Source organism: Sinocyclocheilus grahami, unplaced genomic scaffold (assembly GCF_001515645.1).
Source record: "Sinocyclocheilus grahami isolate Dianchi unplaced genomic scaffold, SAMN03320097.WGS_v1.1 scaffold57.1, whole genome shotgun sequence".
In the NCBI taxonomy this organism is placed as follows: Eukaryota; Metazoa; Chordata; class Actinopteri; order Cypriniformes; family Cyprinidae; genus Sinocyclocheilus; species Sinocyclocheilus grahami.
Genome location: NW_015505236.1, coordinates 1,653,735 through 1,677,959, shown reverse-complemented (window position 1 = coordinate 1,677,959; position 24,225 = coordinate 1,653,735). Strand labels below are relative to the sequence as shown.

The following is a 24,225-nucleotide window of genomic DNA, read 5'->3' as shown; positions in this document are numbered from 1 at the left end:
AGCACCATTTACACATCAGTTTCAAAATACCGGTAAATTCTGTCACATCATTAACCAGAAATGACCTCTTAATGGCTGTGCTTCCCGGGGTGTTGTGTTTGTAAACAACCTCCTGGACAGCAACCAATCTGGCTTCAGAAGTGGACATTCTACCTACACTGCCTTGCTTTCAGTTGTTGAAGCCCTAAGACTGGCAAGAGCGGCTTCCAAATCTTCTATACTTATTTTGCTGGATCTGTCTGCTGCTTTTGATATGGTGAACCGCCAGATTCTCCTGTCAACCCTATTGGAAAATGGCATCTCAGGAACCGCACGCCAGTGGTTTGAGTCTTACCTCTCAGATAGGTCCTTCAAGGTATCTTGGAGAGGTGAGGTGTCCAAGTCGCAACATCTAGCTACTGGGGTGCCTCAGGGCTCAGTACTTGGACCACTTCTCTTCTCTATCTACATGGCATCACTAGGTTCTGTCATTCAGAAACATGGCTTTTCATATCACTGCTATGCTGATGACACTCAACTCTACCTCTCATTCCATCCTGATGATCTGACGATAGCTGCTCACATCTCAGCATGTCTAACAGACATTTCTTGCTGGATGACGGACCATCACCTTCAACTCAACCTGGCTAAGACAGAACTGCTTGTGCTTTCAACAAACCCATCATTTTATCAAAATTTCACCATCCATATAGGCTCATCAACCATAACTCCTTCAAAAACAGCTAGAAACTTTGGAGTTGTGATTGATGATAAGCTGAATTTCTCAGACCACATTGCTAAAACTGCCCGGTCCTGCAGATTTGCTTTATACAACATTAGGAAGATCAGGCCCTTTCTTTCAGAACATGTAACACAACTCCTTGTTCAAGCTCTTGTTTTATCCAGGCTGGACTATTGCAATGCTCTCTTGGCAGGTCTTCCAGCCACTTCTATCAAACCTCTACAATTAATCCAAAATGCTGCTGCAAGATTAATCTTTAATGAGCCGAAAAGAACGCATGTCACACCTCTGTTCATCAATTTGCACTGGCTACCAGTAGCTGCTCACATTAAATTCAAGGTATTAATGTTTGCCTACAAAACCACCACTGGCTCTGCACCCATTTACCTAAATTCATTACTTCAGAGTTATGTGCCCTCTAGAAGCTTGCGTTCTGCAAGTGAATGGCGTATTATTGTGCCATCTCAAAGAGGCACAAAATCACTTTCATGAGTCCTTAACTATCTTCATGAAATGACTAAAAACACATCTGTTCCACTTTTATTTGACCCTCTAACTCTAACCCTTTCTATTCTATTTTAATTCTACTTTATCTACATTTATCTTTTTTTATTTTATACTTTTGTAATACTTTATTTTACAACAAAAAACAAACACCACCAGCTTTCTATTTTTTCTATTCTATCTACTTGTTTTTCTTTGTGGATAAAAGCATCTGCTAAATGACTAAATGATTAAATGTAAATGTAAACATGGAGGGGTATACGTGGTCAGTGTTTTTGTTGATCTTTTCAAAGAAAATAATTTTTTTTATTTTTGTGTCAAACGTTCACATTTATGCATCATACAGACATCATATTAGACGACTCCAGACATTTCTTTGACTTCCGTAAACGGCGCAGAGTAAATCCGTCATCTGTATCAGAATGTTATGATTGGCGCAGTGTAGACATCTTATGTCAGCGTGTTCTGAACTAATGCGTGCTCATACCAGTAATCTCGTTCTGCATTCACACAGAGATCATTACCGTTTTTATAATTTACTGGTAATGTTATAACTTATCATACCGGCAAATTACCAGAACAAATTTACCATATTTTTGAAAAGGTCCTGTTCACACATGATCTCTTTATGGTAATTTACCAGTAATTTGTTTGGAAGGTGCGACTGAAAGCACTGGTTCATGAGCTGCTTGTGGGTAAAAGTACACTGTGCCATGCTTCACTCTGAAACACATACAGTACATATACACATATATATATATACTGTAATAGTCATGTAGCCATTTCCGTTTTATTCTGATTAATTGTGCAGCCTATAGTATAACATAATGTTTATAAATTAAACTGTAGACTCTAATGATCAAGTCTAGGAGTAGCCAACAGCTGACAGTCTGTCTAATGAAACCAGCTGTTCGAAACGGGAGTCACAGGCATTTACTTTCCCAGGGATTTTTAGCAGTCCACTGTCAGCCTTGTGAACAAATAGTTAAGGCCCTATTAATAGTAAACTAATAGAGGGCTTTGACCATGGCACAGATTATGTCCTGTCTATCTGAGACAGAGAATGTGAAAGGACAACACCAGCTCAGTTCACACAGCTTACACACAAACACACACGCACACACAAACAAACAAACAAACAAACATCTATAACACTACTGTTTCAGAACAATGACTCAGAGACAGGTTGTGTGACCTCACCTAAAAATTGTATTCCTTAATGAAATTTTTATTGATTCGTCTGTGTTTGTTACCCAAGTGTTTGCTACTGTAAAGATCAGAAAGGATTTCACTATGTTCAATCAAATATACTGAAGTTTGCAGGGAGAACAGGTAGATATTTATAATCCTATGAGTTCACATCAACATAAAAACCAGCATACAGGAGTCTGTGGCAATAAAACATTGTTGAAATGTTTCCGGTGTGTCGAGGTGGGCCTGTCTCTGTCTGTGCACCTTTTGTTGTGGCAACCGTAACATTCGAAAGCATGGAGGATGTCATACGTTATACAATAGTGGAAGCTTGCCCGTCATAACATGGAGTATTAGTTTCACTGTACACTCACAAAATCTTATTTGTTCTCCAAGAGGTAGACAGCAATTATGCTATTGCTTTACAGCTAAGACCTTATTTCGCCAGTGTCTTGGAAGTCAGTCATTTACACCAAGCATAAATGTAAAAATACTGCAGTAAAATCCTTTTAATTACCACATTTAAAGGGGTAATATGATGTTGTTAAAAAGAACATTATTTTGTGTATTTGGTGTAATGAAATGTGTTTATGTGGTTTAAAGTTGAAAAAACACATTTTCCACATACTGTACATTATTGTTTTTCCTCTATGCCCCGCCTTTCTGAAACGTGTCGATTTTTACAAAGCTCATCGGTCTGAAAAGCGAGATGTGCTCTGATTGGCCAGCTATCCAGTGCGTTGTGATTGGCTGAATACCTCAAGTGTGTGACCGAAATGTTACGCCCCTTAACACACTGTGATGCCATTTCCCGGCATGGCGAGACAAAACCAATAAAACCCATTACAAACGAGGCATTTGTTGCATCCAGTGGGGACATAATTATTGATTATATTGACTTATACTGTGTTTTTACACATTGCGTTGCGTATCGCGTCGCGTAAACATAAAACCATGTCTGCATTTGTGATCGGAGAAACGACAAACAACAAGTGCTACTCGCGTTTGAATCATCAGTGCCAAATTCTTTAAATATAAAAAATGGCTGGCTGATTCGATGAAGGAGCGGCCGGCGGGCTTGTGGCAACCACATGTGATAAAGAATATCTCTTTGGATTTGAGACTTTAGTCTTTGCAACTTTACAGATCTTCTTTATGCACCAAGAGCTTGTAACACTCCAAAGAGAGAAGAAAAATGTAAATCGCATCATATGATGAATTTAGGTGTTTTTAATGTTTTTGAAAGAAGTCTCTTATGCTTATCAAAGCTGCATTTATTTACTCAGAAGTGATATGTAATATTGTGAAATATTATTACAATTTAAAAGAACCATTTTAGATTTTAATATAGTTATAGTTATAATTTATTCCCGTGATGGCAAATCTGAATTTTCAGTAGCCATTACTCCAGTCTTCAGTGTCAAATTATCCTGTAGAAATCACTCTAATAAGCCTAATTGATGCAACATATGATGCAGCAGTTGTGATGCTTAATATTGTTTGGAAACGATCATACCCTTTTTCAAGATTCTTTGCTAAATTCAAAATAACAGTATTTCTTCAAATGGAATTCATTTGTAATACTCAATGGTTACAGTAATGCATGCTCATGTCCAAAGCTAATGAGTTGTATCTCTTTTTATGATTATTAATATCATTTTATGTATTTTAAGGCTCCAGATGTAAAAGCATGCCTTTATCTTACTGACACATCTGTCACCAAAGCTGGCTTGAGAGTTAATTATGGTAATTTTAAGACCTTGTTTTTTCTTTTTGTTATCAAAAAAGTAATAAAACAATTATTGCCATTGTAATTATTGAGGAGCAATCAAGCAGACATGATCGCCATTAGCTTCTAATGGAGCTCGACTAATGTGGTTAAAGCAGAATACAGGGTCTGAATAACTGAAAAATGATCTGTCAAAGCTCAAGAGTCTGATTGTGTACCGTGTCATGTCTTCCTTTAGTCTGCCATGTTACCCACAAATCTCAGCCCCAGTTCCTCCTTCTGCCAAAACTCCATAGTTGTAACCTCGTGACAGTAGAGAACAGCTGCTTTCAATTAACACACAGAGGACAAGAAAAAGGGCCTACAAGACTGAACCCAATCCAGATTGAACTCCAAACATCTTGAAAGTGTGTCTGAATCAAGCTCTTGACGTCACATGTAAAGAAGAACTGAAAAGAAATGGTTTCCAGAGCTTTCTCCAGACACTGTCAGGCTAGCAATTGATCAAAAATACAGTAAAAATGGTACACAATAACACTATAAAACATCATTTTAAATGACTCTTGTTCTATTATAAAATTAAAATGTAATTTATTTCTGTCAAATCAACGCTGAATTTTCAGCAGCCATTCTGTCTTCAGTATCATATGGTCTTTCAGAAATCTTTCTAATATGCTGATTTGTTGCTCAGGAAACATTTCACTATATACATTATATTCAGTGAAGTGTCAAGTGTATGACCTGAAGCATATTGTCCATTCATGGTTTGAGCTGAGCATTACACACTGATATCAACAGTATTTGATAAAGAAGCTGATTAAGAGCAGATAGCAACCATAAAAAAAACTTTGCACTGACTGCTGATTTCTGTAACAACTTAAAACAGTCAGCCATGCTTTTACTTGAATTACTACAATCTTGCTTTTCCTCTTTGCTGAAACAAACACAGTGCCCGAGGCCAGTGAAAAGCCTGAGCTGACAATAGATCTGCATCATCAGCAACCTGACAGGTGGTTCTAGTCTTCTGATAAATTGTGAGGTAACGTGGCACTAATGTGCCTTGGGATGGTGTTATGCACAAGCGTGCCATTTAGGTCGTCGGGCAGAAACTGGTCACACGGTTTAAACCCCAGATCATAGCTGGATCTGCCTCAGAATTTATTTTAGATTTCATTCATAGAAATGAAACTTCCTCAGTACGACTTCCTGTTTAAAAAAAAGAATAAGGAGAGATTTCCTTTGAGGGGTTGCATGCCGAACACAGTGTACTGGCTCCTCACAATCACAGGAACCATGGGACCAGCTGAGCCCTGCGCCCAGCCACCTCGACACCCCCCTTACGTCCGTCCGACCCTCAACCGCTTCAAGTCTGCTTTCTGCATCATACTGAAGTGATTTATGGTTCGTAAAATAAATTCAGGAAGAGATGAGAATTCCAGCTGAATCTCTTTCATCCACATGTAAAACGTTTGTGTTTACAAGGCAATAGTCAACGAATGGCTTTGATGTTTTCATTTTATTTAGCAAATGACTCTGCGTTTACAAAATTGTTAATGAGAAACAAAAGTAAAGTAAAAAAATACATTTCAACCTGCAGTCAAAAATTTGTTTTAAGGCCCGTTCACACCAAGCACGATAACTATAAAGATATAGTTCTAAAAATCGTTCTCAATATTAAAGAATAGCATAGTTCACACCACAACTATAACGATAACGATACAGAGGAACGATATCGTTGGAATCACTTTCAAAACAATTTTTTTCCAGCTGATGAACGATAAAACACTGACAGCCAATCAGAATCCATCCTGCTGTAATGAGCTAAAGAATTAAAGCGGCAGATGAGCGTGCGCTTAGAATAAACAGACGATATCATTCGCTGGTGTGGACGCTAATATCGTTATCTTTATAGTTATCGTTCTTGGTGTGAACAGGGCTTTACATTATGATTCAAATGTTTGGGGTTTTTAAAGCAGGCTTCATTTATTTAATTAAAGGGGTCATATGACGATGCTAAAAATAACATTATTTTGTGTATTTGGCTTTGATTTTTACAAAGCTCATCATTCTGAAAAGTGCGGTGTGATCTGATTGGCCAGCTATCCAGTGCGTTGTGATTGGCCGAATACCTCAAGAGTGAGACGGAAAAGTTACGCCCCTTACCATATTTGGAAACAGACAGCATCTCCACAACATGGTAGCAGCGGCAACAATACTAGCAAGAATAAAAGTAATGCCTTCTTTCTTTGCGTAAACATTTGGGCGGTGTTATGTAAATCTTCCAACACATTGACGTAGATTTGTGGGGGTGTGTTCAAATGAGGCATTTTAAGAAGGCATGGATGAGTCTCAAAGGGGTCCTATTATGCTCTTTTACAAAGTTTTAATGTTGTTTTGGGGGTGTACTAGAATAGGCTTTCATACTAGGTTGTTCGAAAAACACATTATTTTTCACATATTTTACATTATTACAACACCTCTCTCCCCAGTCTGGCATGAACGGCTGGAATAGTTCCTGTGTCAAATTAAGGCCCATCTTCTGAAATACGAAATGTGCTGTGATTGGTTAGCTGGGCCAGTGTGTGTTGTGATTGGTTAGCTGGGCCAGTGTGTGTTGTGATTGGTTAGCTGGGCCAGTGTGTGTTGTGATTGGCAGCACTCGGCGCTAGTCGGGAAATGTCATTCCCCTTACCATAGCCGCCTGCGAGCTTCAGTGTAAATATTGCGTCAAAATCAAATCAATTTGAGGGTGATTTAAACCCGAATGATTGTAACCGCTCTAAGTTCGTCTGCTTTGCGAAAGCTAGCGTGTCTCCGACATAGTGATAACACTCGTTGCCTTCTCTAGTGCAGCTCAACCAGGTCTCGTCTCATTCGTCGATATCTGTGATATCACAAATCCCGGAAAATATGCGTTGTAGTCCAAACGAGTCGTTCGTTGTAGTTTTTGAAAAGTGATTTCTGTTAAATAAAATATCTCCTTTTGAAGTGGACTTTGAGCTTTGTAACTTTGCAAGATCTTTTTTATGCTCAAACAACAACATTACAGACTAACTAAACTGAAAAAGTGGAAAAACAGATTGCAACACTCCAAAGACAAAGGAAAACTTGAAATTGCATCAAATGACCCCTTAAAAATACAGTAAAAAAGACATTATGAAAAATATTATTACTATTTAAAATGACTGTTTTCTATTTTAATACATTTTAAAATGTTCTTCATCCCAGTGATGGCTAAGCTGAATTTTCAACAGCCTCCAGTCTTCAATGTTGCATAATCATTTAGAAAATCATTCTAATATGCTCATTTAGTGCTCAAGAAACATTTCTTATTATCAATGTTAAAACTGCTTAATATATTTGTGGATACAGTGATGCATGTTTCTAGATCCTTTTTTTTCAAGAAAGTTATAAAACGGCATGCATTACAAAATAAACATCTTTTGTAGCAAAACTGATTTACTCATTCGCTGTGCCTGACGCTTGATATCTGAAATAATATTACTTTAAAACCAAATGATGCTTTGGAAGTTCATTACTATGTAGATCTTCATTTAGAGGTATAATTTGACACCTCACATATACAAAATACACTGTCTGGGCTGTCTAGTGGTGCTGGACGTACCGCCCTCTTTATAGCAGACAGTAATTTTCTGAGGCCTAGAAAGATTGAGGGGGCTGTAAAGTTCCTGGTATTCCAAACTTTGCAACAAAATTATAAATCACCTCAGTTATCTTGACCTTGCCCCAGTTGGACTCAGTGTGAAGACTAGTAAACTGTTAGCTACTGGCATTTCTCATTGTCATCAGGCTAGCCAAATGTCTCTGGTGGCTGATCGAATTGCACACGTTTAAATGGAATGAGGCTGCAGACATGGATGCTAAAGGTCAGGTTAACCACTAGTTAAATGAGCATAGCTGATAGGCAGGTGCATTCCTCCTTGTAAACGTGCTATGATTGGTTAGAAAACTAAAGTGAAAGGCATGTCATCTCTGATACCATCTATTCAAGCAAGAAAGTAATTATCTGCTAGAAATGTTAGTTCATTTAGTCATATGGCCTGTGCAATAAAGTTAGTATAACTGATACAAACTTAATCTAAAGTCTGTATTAGGCCTACTCAAAAGGCTTAAAGTGAACAAAATATTGTTTGACGTGAGGAAGAAAAAAAAACAGCATTTACAGCTTTAACACCTCCCTGAGAGACCTGTGCCCAGTATGTTGAGAATTTACAGGCCCATTTAGCCTCAAGCAGCTTGTGCAGAATGAAGAATGCAGTTTGAGGCTTTATCAACAGTCTGAGGAGTCAGAAGTGATGACCATGCACATGCCATTTCAATGTAGGATACAAAGTATGAGCTCAAAGGACACGTTGGCTGACAAACAAACATTAGAAAATACAATAAGCACACATAACATCCAATAAGTGTATTTTCAAAAAGAGCCAGGATGTTCTTAATGTACCTATGAAGAAGGAATATGTGTGATAGTGATGGAAGGCAGACTTATCATAATTCGGGTTCTTAGAACCAGTTAAAAAAATGATTCAGCGGTTATATTACGTTCTGATCCCTGACATGCTGAACATGATGTATTACAGTACATATACTGAAATGTTCCAATAAAACAACATGTTGTCATAAATAGCTGTTTATTACATTTTTTAGTTTTACTAATACACGGGTTTTCTTGCAATTTTACGTTCTGTTTGTTTCAGTCAGGACTCAGCCGAGTCTGTTAGAACATAACTATAATTTTCATTGAACGAGTTTGAGAACTGAGAAGAACTCAGACTGATTCATGAGTGAATCGTTCAGTCGATTCGTGAACAAATAGTTCAAACGAATTATTGTTTGAACAGATCTGACCAACTCATTTTAAAGACCCGACTCCAAAAAATGATTCGTTCACGAATTAGACATGTCTAGTCTTCAGGTGCCGATTGCATTAACTGCTTAGACTAGTCTTAAAAGTTAGTGGTCCATCTTTTTTTTCTCCAAGACTGGTCCAAGTGCTAGTTGGTCAAACTAGTCTTAACAAAAGTGGCTATGTTTATGCAACTGGCCCCAAGTAGTTTATCAGAAACTTTATTTTACAGGCACAGCACAATAAGGCCACAACGAATCCTACTAACAGTCATTCAATTCATTAACGAAATGTTCATACTGAACAGATCCGACCGATTCATTGCAAAGATCCGATTCAATAGAAAGATTCATTCACCAATCAGACATCTCTAATCTTCAGTAATTTATCAGATAGCTTATCTTAAACCATTTCCCATTCAGATTTAGTATTACATAGTAACGAGGCCGCTACAAATCTAACAGTGTAACAGTCTAACAGTCAAATCAAAAGTAGCAAAAAGTTGAGTTTGCAGTCAAACAATTACGTCTAAATATATAATGTAAAGCAACGAAGAAATGTTACTCTTTAACTAATTGCTGTTATTCTAAGGGGTAAATCGAAACGATTTGTTTTAGGCAGCTACTGCCTTGACAACATAACATAACAAGAACATACCAAACCATGACAGAGCTGCGCGTGCCCATCCATGAGGGCAAAACCGAATAAAATCTTTAAATCCATACTCGCCTGCCAACTGTTTGATTGGCGAGCTGTCTCATCCGATTGAACTGTTTCTTCATTTTAGTGGCGTCGGCCTCAAAGCCCAGTTTTTAAGACGAGGAGAGTGTGTTCGTCGATGCCTCATGAGCCGAAAGATCCTTGAGCACGATGGTGAAGTCGTGTGGATAACTACATTAAAACAGCCCGGTGTACGGTTAGCTCGAGCAGCTAGAAAATTAGCCGTTCGGAAGAGAAAAAAACAGTAGTGTGGAAAAAGTTAGCCCCGGAGAATAGCGGTGCTCGTTTCATGTCATTCCGTGTTGCAACTGCTCTCATAAGCGGGAGTGAGCGGGGTTTCCACGTATGCCAGCCCGTGACATCTACGGGAGAGAGTGGAAGAGCATGGCAGCGGGCTGATCACTGCAACCGTGTCGGTAATGAGTGTGTGTTTCACAGCTCGGACCAGCGCAGCTCCAGGAGGATCGTGATGACATTCATGTGGACACAGGGGCTGTCTCGAAACCTAGTGCGCTGACTTTACAGACAGCATTATCGAGCGTCTGTAAAGTCTGTCTGTGTAGGCTGCTCCAAAGGTTTTGAAACGCAGCCTGCTTAGACTACGTAGAGTTCAGTGTCCGCTCATGATGACCGCACACTCCCTGTGTGGACTCTAGGAGTTTTCATCTGAAGGATTCTTTCTCTTAGTGTTTGGCCAAAAGTCCCTTTTTCTGTTTACAGCGTAAATAACTCATTTTTAGTTGATATAATATGATCTTTTTATAAGATATTGTTTACCGTATTCACCTCATGTTACTTGTTTGCGTCACACTATTGATTTTATTGTCTAATAATGCTTTAAGAACAGCATGTTTTGGAAATGTCGTAAAAGCTGAAAATAGTACTAATAAAATGAAATAAAATAAAGTTTTGTCTCCGTCTTTCTATTTATAACTTTCACTCATTGACAGCTGCAGCTACTCCAATCCAAATCTACAATAACGCGGTTATACTTGATCTAGTTTTATGTGTGGCATGCGTCTGAATGGCAGATTTAAGTGAGAGATGTTTTTATAGTCCATAAAAAAATCCTTAATCTCTAATATCTATAATCCATTTGTAACTAACGGGACATTTCCCCCGTTATCATTTTTCGTGTGTGATGCAGGGGTTTAACACTGTTGTGAACAATAATATAAAACGACGGAGTATTTATAAAACAGACTCGATTACGATTTGCAGAATCATAAGCGTAAACATCTACACATCAACCAATGTGAATGTTACACATAAACGTGAATTAAAAGCTGCACTGTCATGCGCAGTAAGGTCTCCTCGCTGCCACGCCCACGAGATGTATTATGGGAAAGTTTCGTCAGCGGAAGTAGTAAGATGTAAACATGTGATTGTCAATCGGAGCGTTTGGTCCAGTTTTGCGGCTGTGCAAATCAGTATGCTTGATTCAAACAAATGTGCTTGAAAACATATTTAAAGAGTCTGTTGGCAATGAAGTATTGAATCTTATACCGCGGCGTTTTTCGAAACTCGATCAGTTTGGCTAACATTTAGCATTTGTGTTCATACAAATACAGCATGTATATGTAACGCAGTGTTTAGCATTGCTTCAAATCTATAAGTGTCCATGGCATCCAAACAGCCATTTACAGATTCTGACACTGCTGATGAAGCAGTCAGAGCAACTTGCGACGATGCATCGACATGCAAAAGGTAAAATAAATGCATAAGTGCAAAAATAAAACGATTACACACGATTTTCCGTGTTTCTAAATACTGTGCTTCTCTCTTGACATTCAACTGCAGTGTTATTGAGCATCCTGTGTATTATCAAAATGAGGGGAATATGTTTCAGTCGTGGTTATGCACAGTGTTACTGACATGAATAGCTCTATATAATTCTTCAATTATTTCATCATTTACAGATGATAAAATATGTGTATGTTCAAGAGCAACGCTGGAGTACTATTTGTTATCGACTTAGAATACTCATTTAATATTTCACATAACGTTTTGTTTTGTTTTATAGGTTTGCTACCAGTAAAGGTTACTGGACTGACCTCTACGTCCAGTATTTTGTGAGACAAATAGGTGAACGTAAAGCACCTGAGATCAACAGAGGTAAGAGATTGTTTAAATATCTCCCCTTACCGGTTAAAGTTTGCAGCTGCGTTTAATCAGATGCTCTATTGTTTTATTCATTGTGCTGTAGGTTACTATGGTCGTGTCAGAGGGATGAATCTTCTGATTGATGCTTTTCTCAAGAAGACGCAATGTGATTGTCAGGTGGTGAATCTTGGGGCAGGACTGGATACTACTTTTTGGAGATTAAAGGTTGTTGTTGTTGTTTTTTTATTTTTATTAATTTCGCATTTAGCTATTTCAAGATTCAAAAAGAAGACAATAATAATTAATATATTAGATATATATCTTTTTAATAAGGAATACAATATACAGACTCCCATAAAATATGTTTTGATAAACAATCGAAGTATCTTATGTAGTATGTAAGTGCATGTATTATCTAACTTTTTAGGATGAAAACGTTATGCCAAAAAAGTTCTTTGAAGTCGACTTCCCAATGATTGTTGCCAGAAAAATACACCACATCAAGTAAGGCGTTTTTACTGTTATAATATGATTATTGTTATTATTGTCAGTAAATAGCCTTTTGACTATAAAATGAATGATTTTGGATACTTGGCATGTTCTTTTAGTCATGTTCCTGTAGGGGGAGACAGTGTCTCTAATGAGCAGTTTCTAGGACCCTCTGTCTCAGTATGTCCACCCTCCAAAGCATGGTTGGATTGTATATCTGTCATCTATTTTGTAGTGTATTAAATTTGATCAGTCCTTTGGTGCATTTTATCATTTTAAAGTACCCCACCTGAAGTAATACTGTTCAATACCTTTTATGCATATGAATTATACTTGTGTGGAGAATGTTTTGTCATGGGTGGTTGGGCGTTAATTTTTTAATTGCTACATAACAACAGTCAGTGGAAATTGCTGTAGGTGTGGCTGTGCAACACACACAAGACTGCATTTACATTGCATTTGCATTGCGTTGAGCAAACACTTTTTATTCAAAGTGACTTACAATAGAGGAACATAAGCAATTTGTCAGAGAGCCAACAATATTTATAGTCTACAATGCCAGGTTTATTAGAAAGCTAGACTAGGAAACAAGCTAGAGCGGACGTGAAATGCAAATAAAAGTGCTGTTTAAGTGCTTCGGTTTAAGAGTGTGTATGTAAGTGACAGAATAGAAATACATGCACTGTGTCCAGAGGGAGTTACGCAATACTGTGCAACCCTCAGTGCATTAGATAACACCAAAGTGTCATCTGCAAACAAATTATACTAGACCTTTCTCACAAGGTTTTTTTTTTTTTTGCAGTTTACTCTGTGTTGTAAAGTCAGTTCCCCTCAAGTTAACACGAAAAGTGTCCACGTTATTTGAGTAATATATTTATTATGTGTATATTTTTGAGATTGCTATACAATAGTACAGAGGGATGTTATAGAATTCAGGGGTCAAACTCGTTTTTTTCATGTGTACTTCCTACAAGTTGTGTGATGATAAAACATGAATGCTTTTGAAGATAGAAATCTGATAACTGATAATGATCATGAGATAAAAATAATGTTTTCCATAAAACAATTGAGTAAATGATTAACTTTCTCTCTATCTATCTATCACAGGACGAAACCTCCACTATCAAAACCTTTAATTGAGACCCACTCCACTGATTCACTCCGTCTGGGTATTGATCAAATTATAATGTAACAGAGCATTTTTCTTTGTTGTTGCGTAGTGATCTTTTTCACTGTAACCTTTCACTTGTTCAACTGTATGCCTCTTTGACAGATGGTCACAGCCTGGACTCAGACAGATATTGTATCATCGGTGCTGATCTAAGAGACCTTCCTGCTTTAGAGGAGAAACTAAAAAAGTTCCAGATAAATCCAGAGTAAGTACTGTAACATCACAACCTTGGCTGAGTTGGATATAAATTCAACATTTTTTTCAGTTTTTCTATTGCACTGCATTTTTGTGATGTTTTATCTACATGGTTATCAAAGTAGATTATATAGTAAGTGCAGTTACACCATCAGGATGAGACTCTCTTATCTTTATTGTGATGTACAGGTTTGTCTTCTGAAAGGTTCATGTTTAATTTGTTGCCTCAGTTACATGTTAGTTTTAAAATGCTGCGACTACAATTCATGGTTGTGTATCAGAACAATAGGTTTTTGAGATTAAACTTGATTTACTAGAACGTTAACTTCACGATTCTGTGCATCTTAGATAGGGTTGATCCATCCTGTTTGGCATCCCAATAGGAGTTGCATGCATCTGTTGTTTTGTTTTCGTGCATCTCTGCTGATGCCCCTGACGACAATAGTACACTTGGGAGCATTTAGAGTTTCCTCAGATGCGTCAATAAGTGCACATTTTCTTTGATGTGAACTGATGAGACCCGAAGGAAGCTACCGTTCTAGAAGGTGTATGACATCAATGGCATCATTTCCAAGGCCTCTCACCTTGAGTTTTTTTTGGTTTTGTTTTGCTTTTTTTTTTTTTTGCAACTTCCTGTTCAGTCCACCCTAACGTGGCGTCTTGACGTTTGCCAGCTTGTCTGCAAATCCCATTAGTGTCTCAGATGCTAAGTAAAAAAATCTGGAAAATCTATTGTCATAGCATGCAAACCACTCTTCCAAAAACGTGATTTCCTGCTATGTACTTTTAGGTATTACCATAATGATTTGTTTTCAGGAACAAACTGCTTGTTTTGCTTTAATGCATGAGCTGAACAAATTGTGATGTTCTCACTAGGAGAAAAAAAACTGATTCCCTTTTACTTTTTTTTACAGATTTTGTAACAAGATTCGATTTAGTTAATGCATTAGGTATAATATTTTTCAGTGTTTATTAATATACAATACAAATTAAGAGTTTTCTGATGTTTTTGAAATAAGTCTCTTATGCTTACCAAGGTTGCATTTATTTGATAAAAAAATACAGTAAAAACCATAATATTATGAAATATGATTACAATTTAAAATAATAAAATAGTAATAATTTCATACAATTTAACATGTAATTCATTCCTATGATTAAAGGTCACATGATCCTTCAGAAATCATTCTAATATGCTGATTCTGTGCCCAAGAAACATTTTTATCAAATTGAAAACAGCTGTGCTGCTTAATATTTTCAAGGAAACTGTGATACATTTTTTGACAATAGTTTGATGAATAGGAAGTTCAAAAGAACAAACTGTAATTCAAATAGAAGTCTTTTGTAACATTATAAATGTCTTAAAAAAACTTACTGACCCCAAACTTTTGGTGGTGTATGTAGTGTTAATTTAAAAATATACTATTATTCATTAATTCCTGTTTGTTTTTTATGCATGAAATAATGTTAATTTATACATAAATTGCATTAGTATATGCAGAAATTGATATTAACCTAGATTAATAAATGCTATGAAAAGTACTGCTGTTCATTTTTAGTTCATGGTACCTAATGCTTTAGTGTTTTAGTTATGAATATGTTATCGGATTAAAAAAAAGAAATTGTTACCCATTATTCATAGTTCAATTTATCTAGAGGAAGCTTAATCATAGGATGGGTGTTGCAAAGAAACACTTCCCCACCATTGATACGAACTGCTTAACATTCCTTTATCCGTGTATTCCCGCTTCTCTCCACCCAGGTTGCCCACTCTGTTTCTGTCCGAGTGTGTGCTGGTGTACATGACCCCTGAGCAGTCCTCCAAACTGGTGAACTGGGTTGCAGACACTTTCCCCGCGGCCATGTTCATTAACTACGAACAGGTGAGTTCATTACGTTAAACGGCTTCATTACTACAGTCATTAAAAAATGTGTCGCTAGCTCTTCCTGTCTGCACCTCTAACTGTCCAGATCTTTTCAGGTGAACATGAATGATCGCTTCGGGCAGATCATGATTGAGAACCTGCTGAGACGACAGTGCAATCTGGCTGGGGTGGATGTGTGTCAGTCTCTGGACTCTCAAGTACGACATTTTACACTTAGGACTAGCAACTTTCTTTATAATGTACTTCATTGATATCGTACAGATGTCATACTGTATGATTGTCGATTGTTTTACTCCTTACAGTAAGACGGTGTCTTTCTATGTACAAACAAAACGTTAGACTGGGTTGTACTTGGAATTCAAAGTTGTTTTCCTGCTCAAAATACAATGGGTGATCAAGACTCAGGAAAACAGAGCAGTTAAGCACAAGGCATTGTTTATGCGACCAACGCCAAGACTTAAGTCTCACAAGCAGTATCAGTGCAAGTCTCTCAAGGTTAACACCAGCATGGTGACCTTCTGTCAACATTGCTTGATATTTGGGTTTAGATTGAAAATGTGGTAGTGTTTATGATGATGGTATGTTATTTCAGTTTTCATTAATGTATTGTGAGTCACGTCTTATTTTCTGTTTTCATTTTAATGTTAAAGATTTAATAATTTTGTACCACCACGATGACCTTAGGGTATCCGGGCAGTCAACATGGCTTGGTGTGGTCCGTTTGCATTCAGATTGAAAATGTGGTAGTGTTTATGATGATGGCATGTTATTTTAGTTTCATTAATATACTAAAATAGATTGATTGATATTTTGAACTAGTTCATACTTTATTATTTTCTGTTTTCATTTTAATTTTAACGTTTTTTTGTAGACGTCTCAGAATATCTGGTCAACATGGCTTGATATTTGTATTCAGATTGAAAATGTGAAGTGTTTATTATGATAGTGTCATTTTAGTTTCCTTAATATACTAATGCAGATGTATTCATATTTTGAATTAGTTTAGAACTAATTTGATCAACATGGCTTGAAATTTGTATTCAGATTGAAATGCGTCGTGTGTATGTATATGAAATGTGTGAAGTGTGAATGTTGTTTTTATTTTCATTAATGTACTAATATAGATTTATTAATATTTGGAATTCATTTGAGATTGAAAATGTGGTGCTTATGATGATAGTGTGTTGTTAGATCTTATTTTAATGTTTTCTGTTTTAATTTTAATTTCAGTTTTCAGTATTTTGTCATTTGAATTTTTTATATTTCTATATAGTTTTTATTCATTTTTATTCAAGTTTCTGTTATTTTAATACTTTTGAGTTGCTCTGAACAATAATTATAAATGTTGCCTTGGCAATTAGCTAAAATAATGTTTCAAGTAATGCAAATCAACAGTTTTTAATGGTTTTAGTTAATGATAATCACCCTGATGTGTGTTTCCACAGAAGGAGCGCTTTCTGTCAGCAGGCTGGGAAAGTGTAAATGCACTGGACATGATGACCGTCTACAGCGTGCTTCCTCAGGAAGATGTAGCTAGGTACACATGCCAACACTCAAGTACAGTTGTAATCAAGCGTATATTTATAACTGCACAACCAGTGCCAGGAAAGTTTGAGATCAGAATCTCTACAATGACGCTCTGTTTTACAATCACAGAATTGAGCGTCTAGAATTTTTAGATGAAAGGGAACTTCTCCAACAGCTTCTCCAACACTACTGCATCTGCTGGGCTGTAAAAGATAAGCTCAGTCTAGGTGAGGCTTCCATTTGAAACACTTAACTGCATTCTAGAGTTTCATGGATCGTTTGATGTCACCTGTAACTAATAGCGGACTTCTCTTTTCAGGCCTCTCTCAAATTGGGTTTTAAATGTCAATAGGGACTTGGTTGTAAAAGTTTCATTTGAAACGACATCACCAGGACGCTCTTCTTGACGCTTTTCAGAGGACAGGAAGGGGAAGTCATTTATATCTTTATTTCCATTTTTGAGCACAATAAAAATGGAGAGTACTGGCATCAGCGTCTTTTCTTCTGTTTTACTTGTCTCCTTCTGTCTCCCATGTGACCGACGTGTCTCACTAAAGTGCCATATTAATTCAGGCATGTTTTACAAATGTATAGCATAGCTGTTATCATGAAACATTCATAAGATGAACTATTTTGTTAGCTATATGAATAGTAATGGGTTTTTGTAAAAGCACTGAATATTCATGAACGGTGATGATGAATAAAGCCAATTAAGAGTATAGAATGATGGTTAAGTGCACACTATTTAATTGTTGCACTTTGATTTGAAACCATTTTACACAATCTACATTGTAAAAAAATTACAGAATTAAAATCCTAGGGAGAGAGATGCCCTTGTCAAACCACATAAATTTGTCATAAGCAGCCCTCAATTAAATTTTTTCTGATTATAATGTAGTTAAGTTGGTTGATAATTATAGGTATAGAATTAAAAAACAACAACAACAAAAAACTCATACCGTGGATTTTCTTTTTGACTTTTTGCATAGTACCATTCAACTGTTTTTTTTTTTAAGGAAATTAATACTTTTATTAAACGATGCATTACATTGATCACAAGTGGCAGTAAAGACATTCATAATGTAATAAAATATGTCTATTTTAAATGCATGCTGTTATATTGAACTTTCATCAAAGAATCCTCATTGAGAATTAAGCAGGGCAATTGTTTTCAACATTGATAATAACGGAAAATGTTCCTTAACAACAAAAAAAATCTGCATATTAGAATGATTTCTGAATCATGTGACATTGAAGACTGGAGTAATGGCTGCTAAAATTGAGCTTTGCCATCACAGGAATTAATGACATTTTAAAATAAAATATTAAAATACAAAACAAAACGTTTTTAACTGGTAATAATATTTCACACTTGATCAGATGAATGCAGCTTTGGTGAGCATAAGAGACTTCTTTCAAAAACATAAAAAAATCTTACGATACTAAACTTTTGAACCGTAAAGTAAGTGTTTTTTCAACGTCAAATAACCACAAGGAAGCAGTTTTAGAAAACAAAAGGCGATTAAAAGACACACACAAAAAAAGGAAACGTTTCCTCTTTAGCCATCAACGCCGGGCATCCTGCAGTCTTTCTCTGTATTCGTTTTTGTCAGTGACTCCCTGAAGAGAAACATTAACCCAAACCGACCTTGTGCTGTTATTTACTGCCACAGGAACCCTGATTTAATGCATGAGAGTGAGAGCAAACACGGTATAAATGCAGATGATCTGCTGCAGGCCATGCTGAACTGCAGAGCGATCTATAATATGCCATTAAATTTGTAAAGTTTGGGAAACTGCATTAACTCAGATCAATTCAGTTGCATAAGACAGGCGAGCAGACCTTGAGTGACATGAGAGTTGGTTATGCACATTTTTATTGTCCTCGGCTGTGTAATAGCAGACTGGTGGATGATAAGCTATATCCTGAAGCCGTCACCCCCCAAACAATGCTCTCCACTGCTGTAATTTTAAAGTGTTTTTCCCAAGCCACCAAGAGTGATGACGGGGGAGACTGTTGGCCCGCCTTACCACCACTCCACCCTATCCTCTGTCCACCTTTATCAGTACGAAGCCACAGCGTGTGAGCACAGATCACCTGAAGTCTCACACAGCCAAGATGACTTCAGCCGAGTCCAAGTCAGAGCTCTTTACAGTAGCCACTGGCGATGGAGCGGATGCCCATCAGAATCAGCCAAAGAAGTTGTCCTTCTATGAGCACTACATTCAGCCGTGCCTGGCGGAGGTCCTCGGCTCCACTCTCTTCATGTTTGTGGGTTGTGTGTCGGTCATGGGCAACGTGGGCATCAGCGGGAGTATCCAGCCTGCCCTGGCACATGGACTAGCACTGGCTATAGCAATTGCCATTTTTGGAGAAATCAGGTAACTGCCTTATTTTGTTTTGTGTGCTTGATTTAGCAAATGACTAGACTTTGAAATAGAAATAAAAATGAAAAATAATATATTTAAATATTAAACAATGTTTAGAATATCTATATTAGGTTTAGTATATTTATAAACTGTAAACTGAAAAACATTTATTTTGCATTTACTTAAAATATCTGATTACTCTGCAAAAATTATATCTTTTTATTTCATGATTTTATAAATAATAAAAGTATTATTAAATTATAATTTCATATTTTCATGTTTCATTTAAAAATGTAATAAATTTTTTTTATTTAAATGTAAAAGTTTTTAAATTGAAAAGTATTTCATATTTTCTTGTAGGATTTTATTCTATTTAATATTTTATTTTATTATAATTTTTTATTATTGGAGAAAATAAAATGTAGCCATTCATTCTGAACCAAAACTGTATAATTTATGCATGATTGCTTACATTTGATTTCCCTATTTTATCCTGTCTTCCAGTGGTGGTCACTTCAATCCAGCTGTGTCTGTGTGTGTTTACCTCATTGGAGGAATGGAACTGATGCTCCTGGTGCCATACGTGCTCTCACAAATGTTAGGTGGAGTGATTGCTGCCAGCCTCGCCAAAGTATGTGTCTTAAGCTTCTCTGTTAATATTTGTGACTTGACATGGTGAAGCCTTGATGCGCAAATTACTGAAAGTTCAATCATTAACACTGACGACAAATGCACTGACGATAAAACTTTCTCTTGATTCAATAGTTTTATTATTTATCTTTTTTTCTCTCTCTCTTTAGGCTGTCACTACAAATGAAGCATTTGCCAATGCAACGGGAGCAGCGTTTGATGCCATTCAGACCTCTCATGGCACTGGCTCTGCGACTGTGGCAGAGATGATTATGACGCTCTTCTTGACTATGGTTGTCAGCATGGGTGCCGTGAATGGAAGGACCCGAAGTCATCTGGCTCCTTTCTGTATTGGACTCACTGTGACTGCAAATATTTTGGCTGGGTAGGAAGCTAATATTTCATGCAAAAATTAATTATATAGCCTATTGTACAGAATACTGTGCTACAGTATATTTTAAATAAGATTTAGTCTTCTGTTTTGCAGCCATAAAGAGCATTTGTGCTAAATATTAAAATACATTAAATATAGGAATGACTGGAACCACTGTTTAACATCATGTTTAAACATCTTTTTGAGTCTCCAACTGTAATATAATATTACTATACAGTACATCTGCTAATGAAATGAAAAACGTTCAGAAATCTTCTACCTGAACTATGTAGATGGGTGTGAACTACAAGTTCACTACTGTAACAACTGTAAACATGGATGTTTTACATTTTGTGTGTTTTAATGTTATAATGTTAATTGAATTATTATACAGGAAACATCTGAATTCAAAACAGCTTAATAGAGTGAAAAAAGTAGAACAAATACAAACACACGTCTATATGATTTTTATTACATTTAATTATTTTATATAGAATTGTTATAATTATACATATTTTAAAACTTTAAAAGGTATAAAACAATAGAAATATAAAAACAGAAAACTGTAAATATGGCTATTATGGTAAAGAGAGAGAGAGAGAGATAGATAGATAGATAGATAGATAGATAGATAGATAGATAGATAGATAGATAGATAGATAGATAGATAGATAGATAGAATATTGTTGTATATCGCTGAAACTGATGGTGTTTTAACTCATTCTGTTCTAACTGTATTCATGTTTCATTCGCTTTTATAAGCAAATGTTGACAGCCTGTCACAATCAAAACTAAAGATAGATAGATAGATAGATAGATAGATAGATAGATAGATAGAATATTGTTGTATATCGCTGAAACTGATGGTGTTTTAACTCATTCTGTTCTAACTGTATTCATGTTTCATTCGCTTTTATAAGCAAATGTTGACAGCCTGTCACAATCAAAACTAATTTTCTCACTTGTTTTAATGTGGAGACAGAGGTGTATTTAATGAACATGGCAACCAAATGAACTGAAAATCACAGGATATGTTACAGGAAACAAAGACATAAAAAAAGAAAATTGCCTTAGAACAATAATGGCAACAGGAAATAATGATTCCTAACAATAAAATGTGCTAATGTGCTGTGTTTGGGTCACTTTTTAAAGCCAGTCTTCCAAGCTCTCAGTTTGCAGTGATTTCCCTGATTTTGTCTTGCGTGTTCAACAGGGGTGGAATATCAGGAGCATGTATGAATCCAGCACGGGCCTTCGGGCCAGCAATAGTGTCCGGTCACTGGGAGTACCACTGGATATATTGGGTTGGACCTCTGACTGGTGCTCTGGTCACTGTCAGTCTTGTGAGGTATTCCTGCTGCTCACTTTTACATTGCACAATGACTGATTTTCTTCATTTAGAAAGAGTGTGAAGTCATTGAGTGTATAAAGATAATTGATTTTGAATCTGATCGGATTGAAATAAGAGTTCATTTGTGTTTTATGTGCATGACAGTTTTTGTGGTTGAAACTTTCAGTCCTGATTTGTAATATGTAAGTATAAGTATTTGAGTATCTGTAAGTATCTGAACAATTGCATTTTTCGTTCTAGGTTGGTAGTGGGAGACAAGAAGATTCGTGTTATTTTCAAGTGATCGAGAGGGGCCCTCAGAGGATCTCATGTTGTAAGCTTTTTAAAGTCAAGATAACTTGTAAAGCATTGTATGATATTGTCAAACATTTATATTAGTGCAGTATTCTAAACCTTTCTGTATTCTGATGCTTTATTGTCTCTTTGCCAAATGCATTTGTTGTTTTAGTTTTTATAGCCTGCCATAATGTATTCTGATGTGTTCTGTTAATAAACTGTCTTTTGTTAGAAATTGCGTGCATGTATTTCTTCACTTTGCATATCATAAAATGAAATAATCATAGGACTTCATGGATTCAATGATAATATAATTAGTTTCTTGGTTTGTTTTTTAAGCATGTTAACATAAAACACCATTTTATTATAATATATATATATGATGATGTGATATACAGTATATATATATATATATATATATATATAATTACTACTATTAATATTCTTATTCATATTATTTTTTGTTTAGAAATCAGATCATGATCTGTCTTATATATATATATTTTATTTTTTATTTTTTTTTTCTTAGTTTTTTTTACCAAATCATGTTCTCTCTTCTGTGAGAAGATTTTTAGGTTTCTTTTTTTTTCTATGACCCCCTGAGCATATTAAAAGTATTTATAGTATTTGTAATACCTCCATCAACATATATATTAGGGATGCACCGATACCACTTTTTCCAGTACTCGCCCGATATCGACTTTTATTTTTGGTACTTGCCGATATATATTTTTATTGCATTTGTAAATGTTTTAAATATTGGGTACAGAAACCAAAAGAGTATGTATAATGTTAGTTGGTTAAATTCATTATCAAATAGATACAGTCAAACCAAAATTAATTCAGACACCTTCAACATTTCTAACATTATAACAGTTTATTTGCTATAGTTTAGAAAATGGTAATAAAATATAACAAGAACTCAGAGTTAAACTATGTCAGAACAAATTCAGCTTGATAATGTTAGATAACTTTAAAAGATAGGTATGTAATGCATTACAATCAACCAAAAATTAGACAGCTGTTAGTATGACAGTATTTACACAACTATCAATACTTAGTCGGGCAACCCTTAGCCTTAATTGGGGAAGTCGTGGCCTAATGGTTAGAGAGTCGGACTCATAACCCAAAGATTGTGGGTTCAAGTTTCGTACCGGCAGGGATTGTAGGTGGGGGGAGTGAATGTACAGCGCTCTCTCCACCTTCAATTCTATGACTGAGGTGCCCTTGAGCAAGGCACCGAACCCCCAACTGCTCCCTGGGTGCTGCAGCATAAATGGCTGCCCACTGTTCTGGGTGTGTGTTCACGGTGTGTGTGTTCACTGCTGTGTGTGTGCACTTTGGATGGGTAAATGCAGAGCACTAATTCCGAGTATGGGTCACCATACTTGGCCACATGTCACATCACTTTCACTTTAATGACAGCCTGTAGTCTCCTGGGCATGCTGTCAGCCAGGTTCATGCAAGCCTGAACTTCAAATTTTTTTTTTCCAGACTCGGTCTGAATAATTTTTGGCCCCCGATTTGTATCAGTTTTACTGGTGGTCCACTGTATGAATTATTTTGTAACTTTATTTTGCTATCCTCACTTACATAAATTAACTATAGTGTCCTGCACCCACTAGTAAAAAAATATCAAAAATTATATCTGGTCTCTGAATAATTTTTGGTTTGACTGTATATCCTTCAGTTATTTTCACACTTAATTATGCCCATTAAAATGTATTTTACAGGTTTTTGTTACTTTCACAATTTATTTATTTTTTGCTCTATGGTACATCATCTTTAATTTAATAGCATTAGAGCTGCTCCATTGCAGCGGCTTAGTACTGTAATCACGTGCTTTGCTGTAATAATGCAGGGAACCACTCGTTATAAATCTCCTAACTGTGATATTTTCAGAAATAGAAGTCACGTTTTTTTTCATCTGAAATGTGCTGCGATTTATATTCCAAAGACACTCATATAATGCAGAAACACTCAAGCAAGCAAAATACGAGCAACATATTGGTATCGGGGCATTTTAACGAGTACGAGTACGAGTACAGGAGCTCAGTATCAGCCCGATATCGATACCAGTATCGGTATCAGTGCATCTCTAATATATAAATATATATATATA

The 24,225-nt window shown here is 36.2% G+C and overlaps 3 protein-coding genes across 5 annotated transcripts in view; 2 read left to right on the top strand and 1 right to left on the bottom strand.

The window, feature by feature from the left end:
• The window catches only part of LOC107584117 (rho GTPase-activating protein 17-like), a 28,075-nt gene extending 17,786 nt beyond the window's left edge, over positions 1-10,289 (bottom strand). The window contains exon 1 of one of the 2 annotated variants that reach the window (XM_016270569.1): positions 9,742-10,289. In XM_016270569.1, coding sequence (XP_016126055.1) covers positions 9,742-9,794 — 53 coding nt within the window. In that variant the 5' untranslated portion in view covers positions 9,795-10,289. The remainder of the gene's footprint in view (positions 1-9,741) is intronic. The other variant, XM_016270570.1, reaches the window with a different exon arrangement.
• A 774-nt stretch (positions 10,290-11,063) lies between these two features.
• On the top strand, positions 11,064-17,633 carry LOC107584116 (leucine carboxyl methyltransferase 1-like). 2 transcript variants are annotated; one of them, XM_016270568.1, is made up of 12 exons: positions 11,072-11,158; positions 11,304-11,439; positions 11,756-11,847; positions 11,939-12,060; positions 12,263-12,339; positions 13,432-13,493; positions 13,598-13,700; positions 15,453-15,573; positions 15,672-15,773; positions 17,022-17,113; positions 17,233-17,330; positions 17,423-17,633. In XM_016270568.1, exons 2-12 carry the CDS (start codon positions 11,354-11,356, stop codon positions 17,443-17,445), a joined length of 978 nt encoding a protein of 325 aa, XP_016126054.1. In that variant the 5' UTR covers positions 11,072-11,158; positions 11,304-11,353; the 3' UTR covers positions 17,446-17,633. The 2 variants fall into 2 exon arrangements, with proteins under 2 accessions (XP_016126053.1, XP_016126054.1); XM_016270567.1 differs by having other exon boundaries at positions 11,064-11,439; positions 17,423-17,632.
• A 1,540-nt stretch (positions 17,634-19,173) lies between these two features.
• On the top strand, positions 19,174-22,340 carry LOC107584217 (aquaporin-8-like). Its single transcript, XM_016270725.1, has 5 exons — positions 19,174-19,485; positions 19,978-20,104; positions 20,274-20,488; positions 21,690-21,824; positions 22,068-22,340. The coding sequence occupies exons 1-5, from the start codon at positions 19,223-19,225 to the stop codon at positions 22,108-22,110; spliced, it is 783 nt and encodes a 260-aa protein (XP_016126211.1). The 5' UTR covers positions 19,174-19,222; the 3' UTR covers positions 22,111-22,340.
• Positions 22,341-24,225: the final 1,885 nt, after the last annotated feature.

Excerpts from the sequence above, each read along its gene's own strand:
- LOC107584116 (XM_016270568.1), top strand. The coding sequence starts at position 11,354 with ATGGCATCCAAACAGCCATTTACAGATTCTGACACTGCTGATGAAGCA. Across the intron at positions 12,061-12,262 it reads CTACTTTTTGGAGATTAAAG|GATGAAAACGTTATGCCAAA; the intron begins GTTGTTGTTGTT and ends CTAACTTTTTAG. Across the intron at positions 13,494-13,597 it reads CACTGATTCACTCCGTCTGG|ATGGTCACAGCCTGGACTCA; the intron begins GTATTGATCAAA and ends CCTCTTTGACAG.
- LOC107584217 (XM_016270725.1), top strand. The coding sequence starts at position 19,223 with ATGACTTCAGCCGAGTCCAAGTCAGAGCTCTTTACAGTAGCCACTGGC. Across the intron at positions 20,105-20,273 it reads TTGCTGCCAGCCTCGCCAAA|GCTGTCACTACAAATGAAGC; the intron begins GTATGTGTCTTA and ends CTCTCTCTTTAG. Across the intron at positions 21,825-22,067 it reads GTCACTGTCAGTCTTGTGAG|GTTGGTAGTGGGAGACAAGA; the intron begins GTATTCCTGCTG and ends TTTTCGTTCTAG.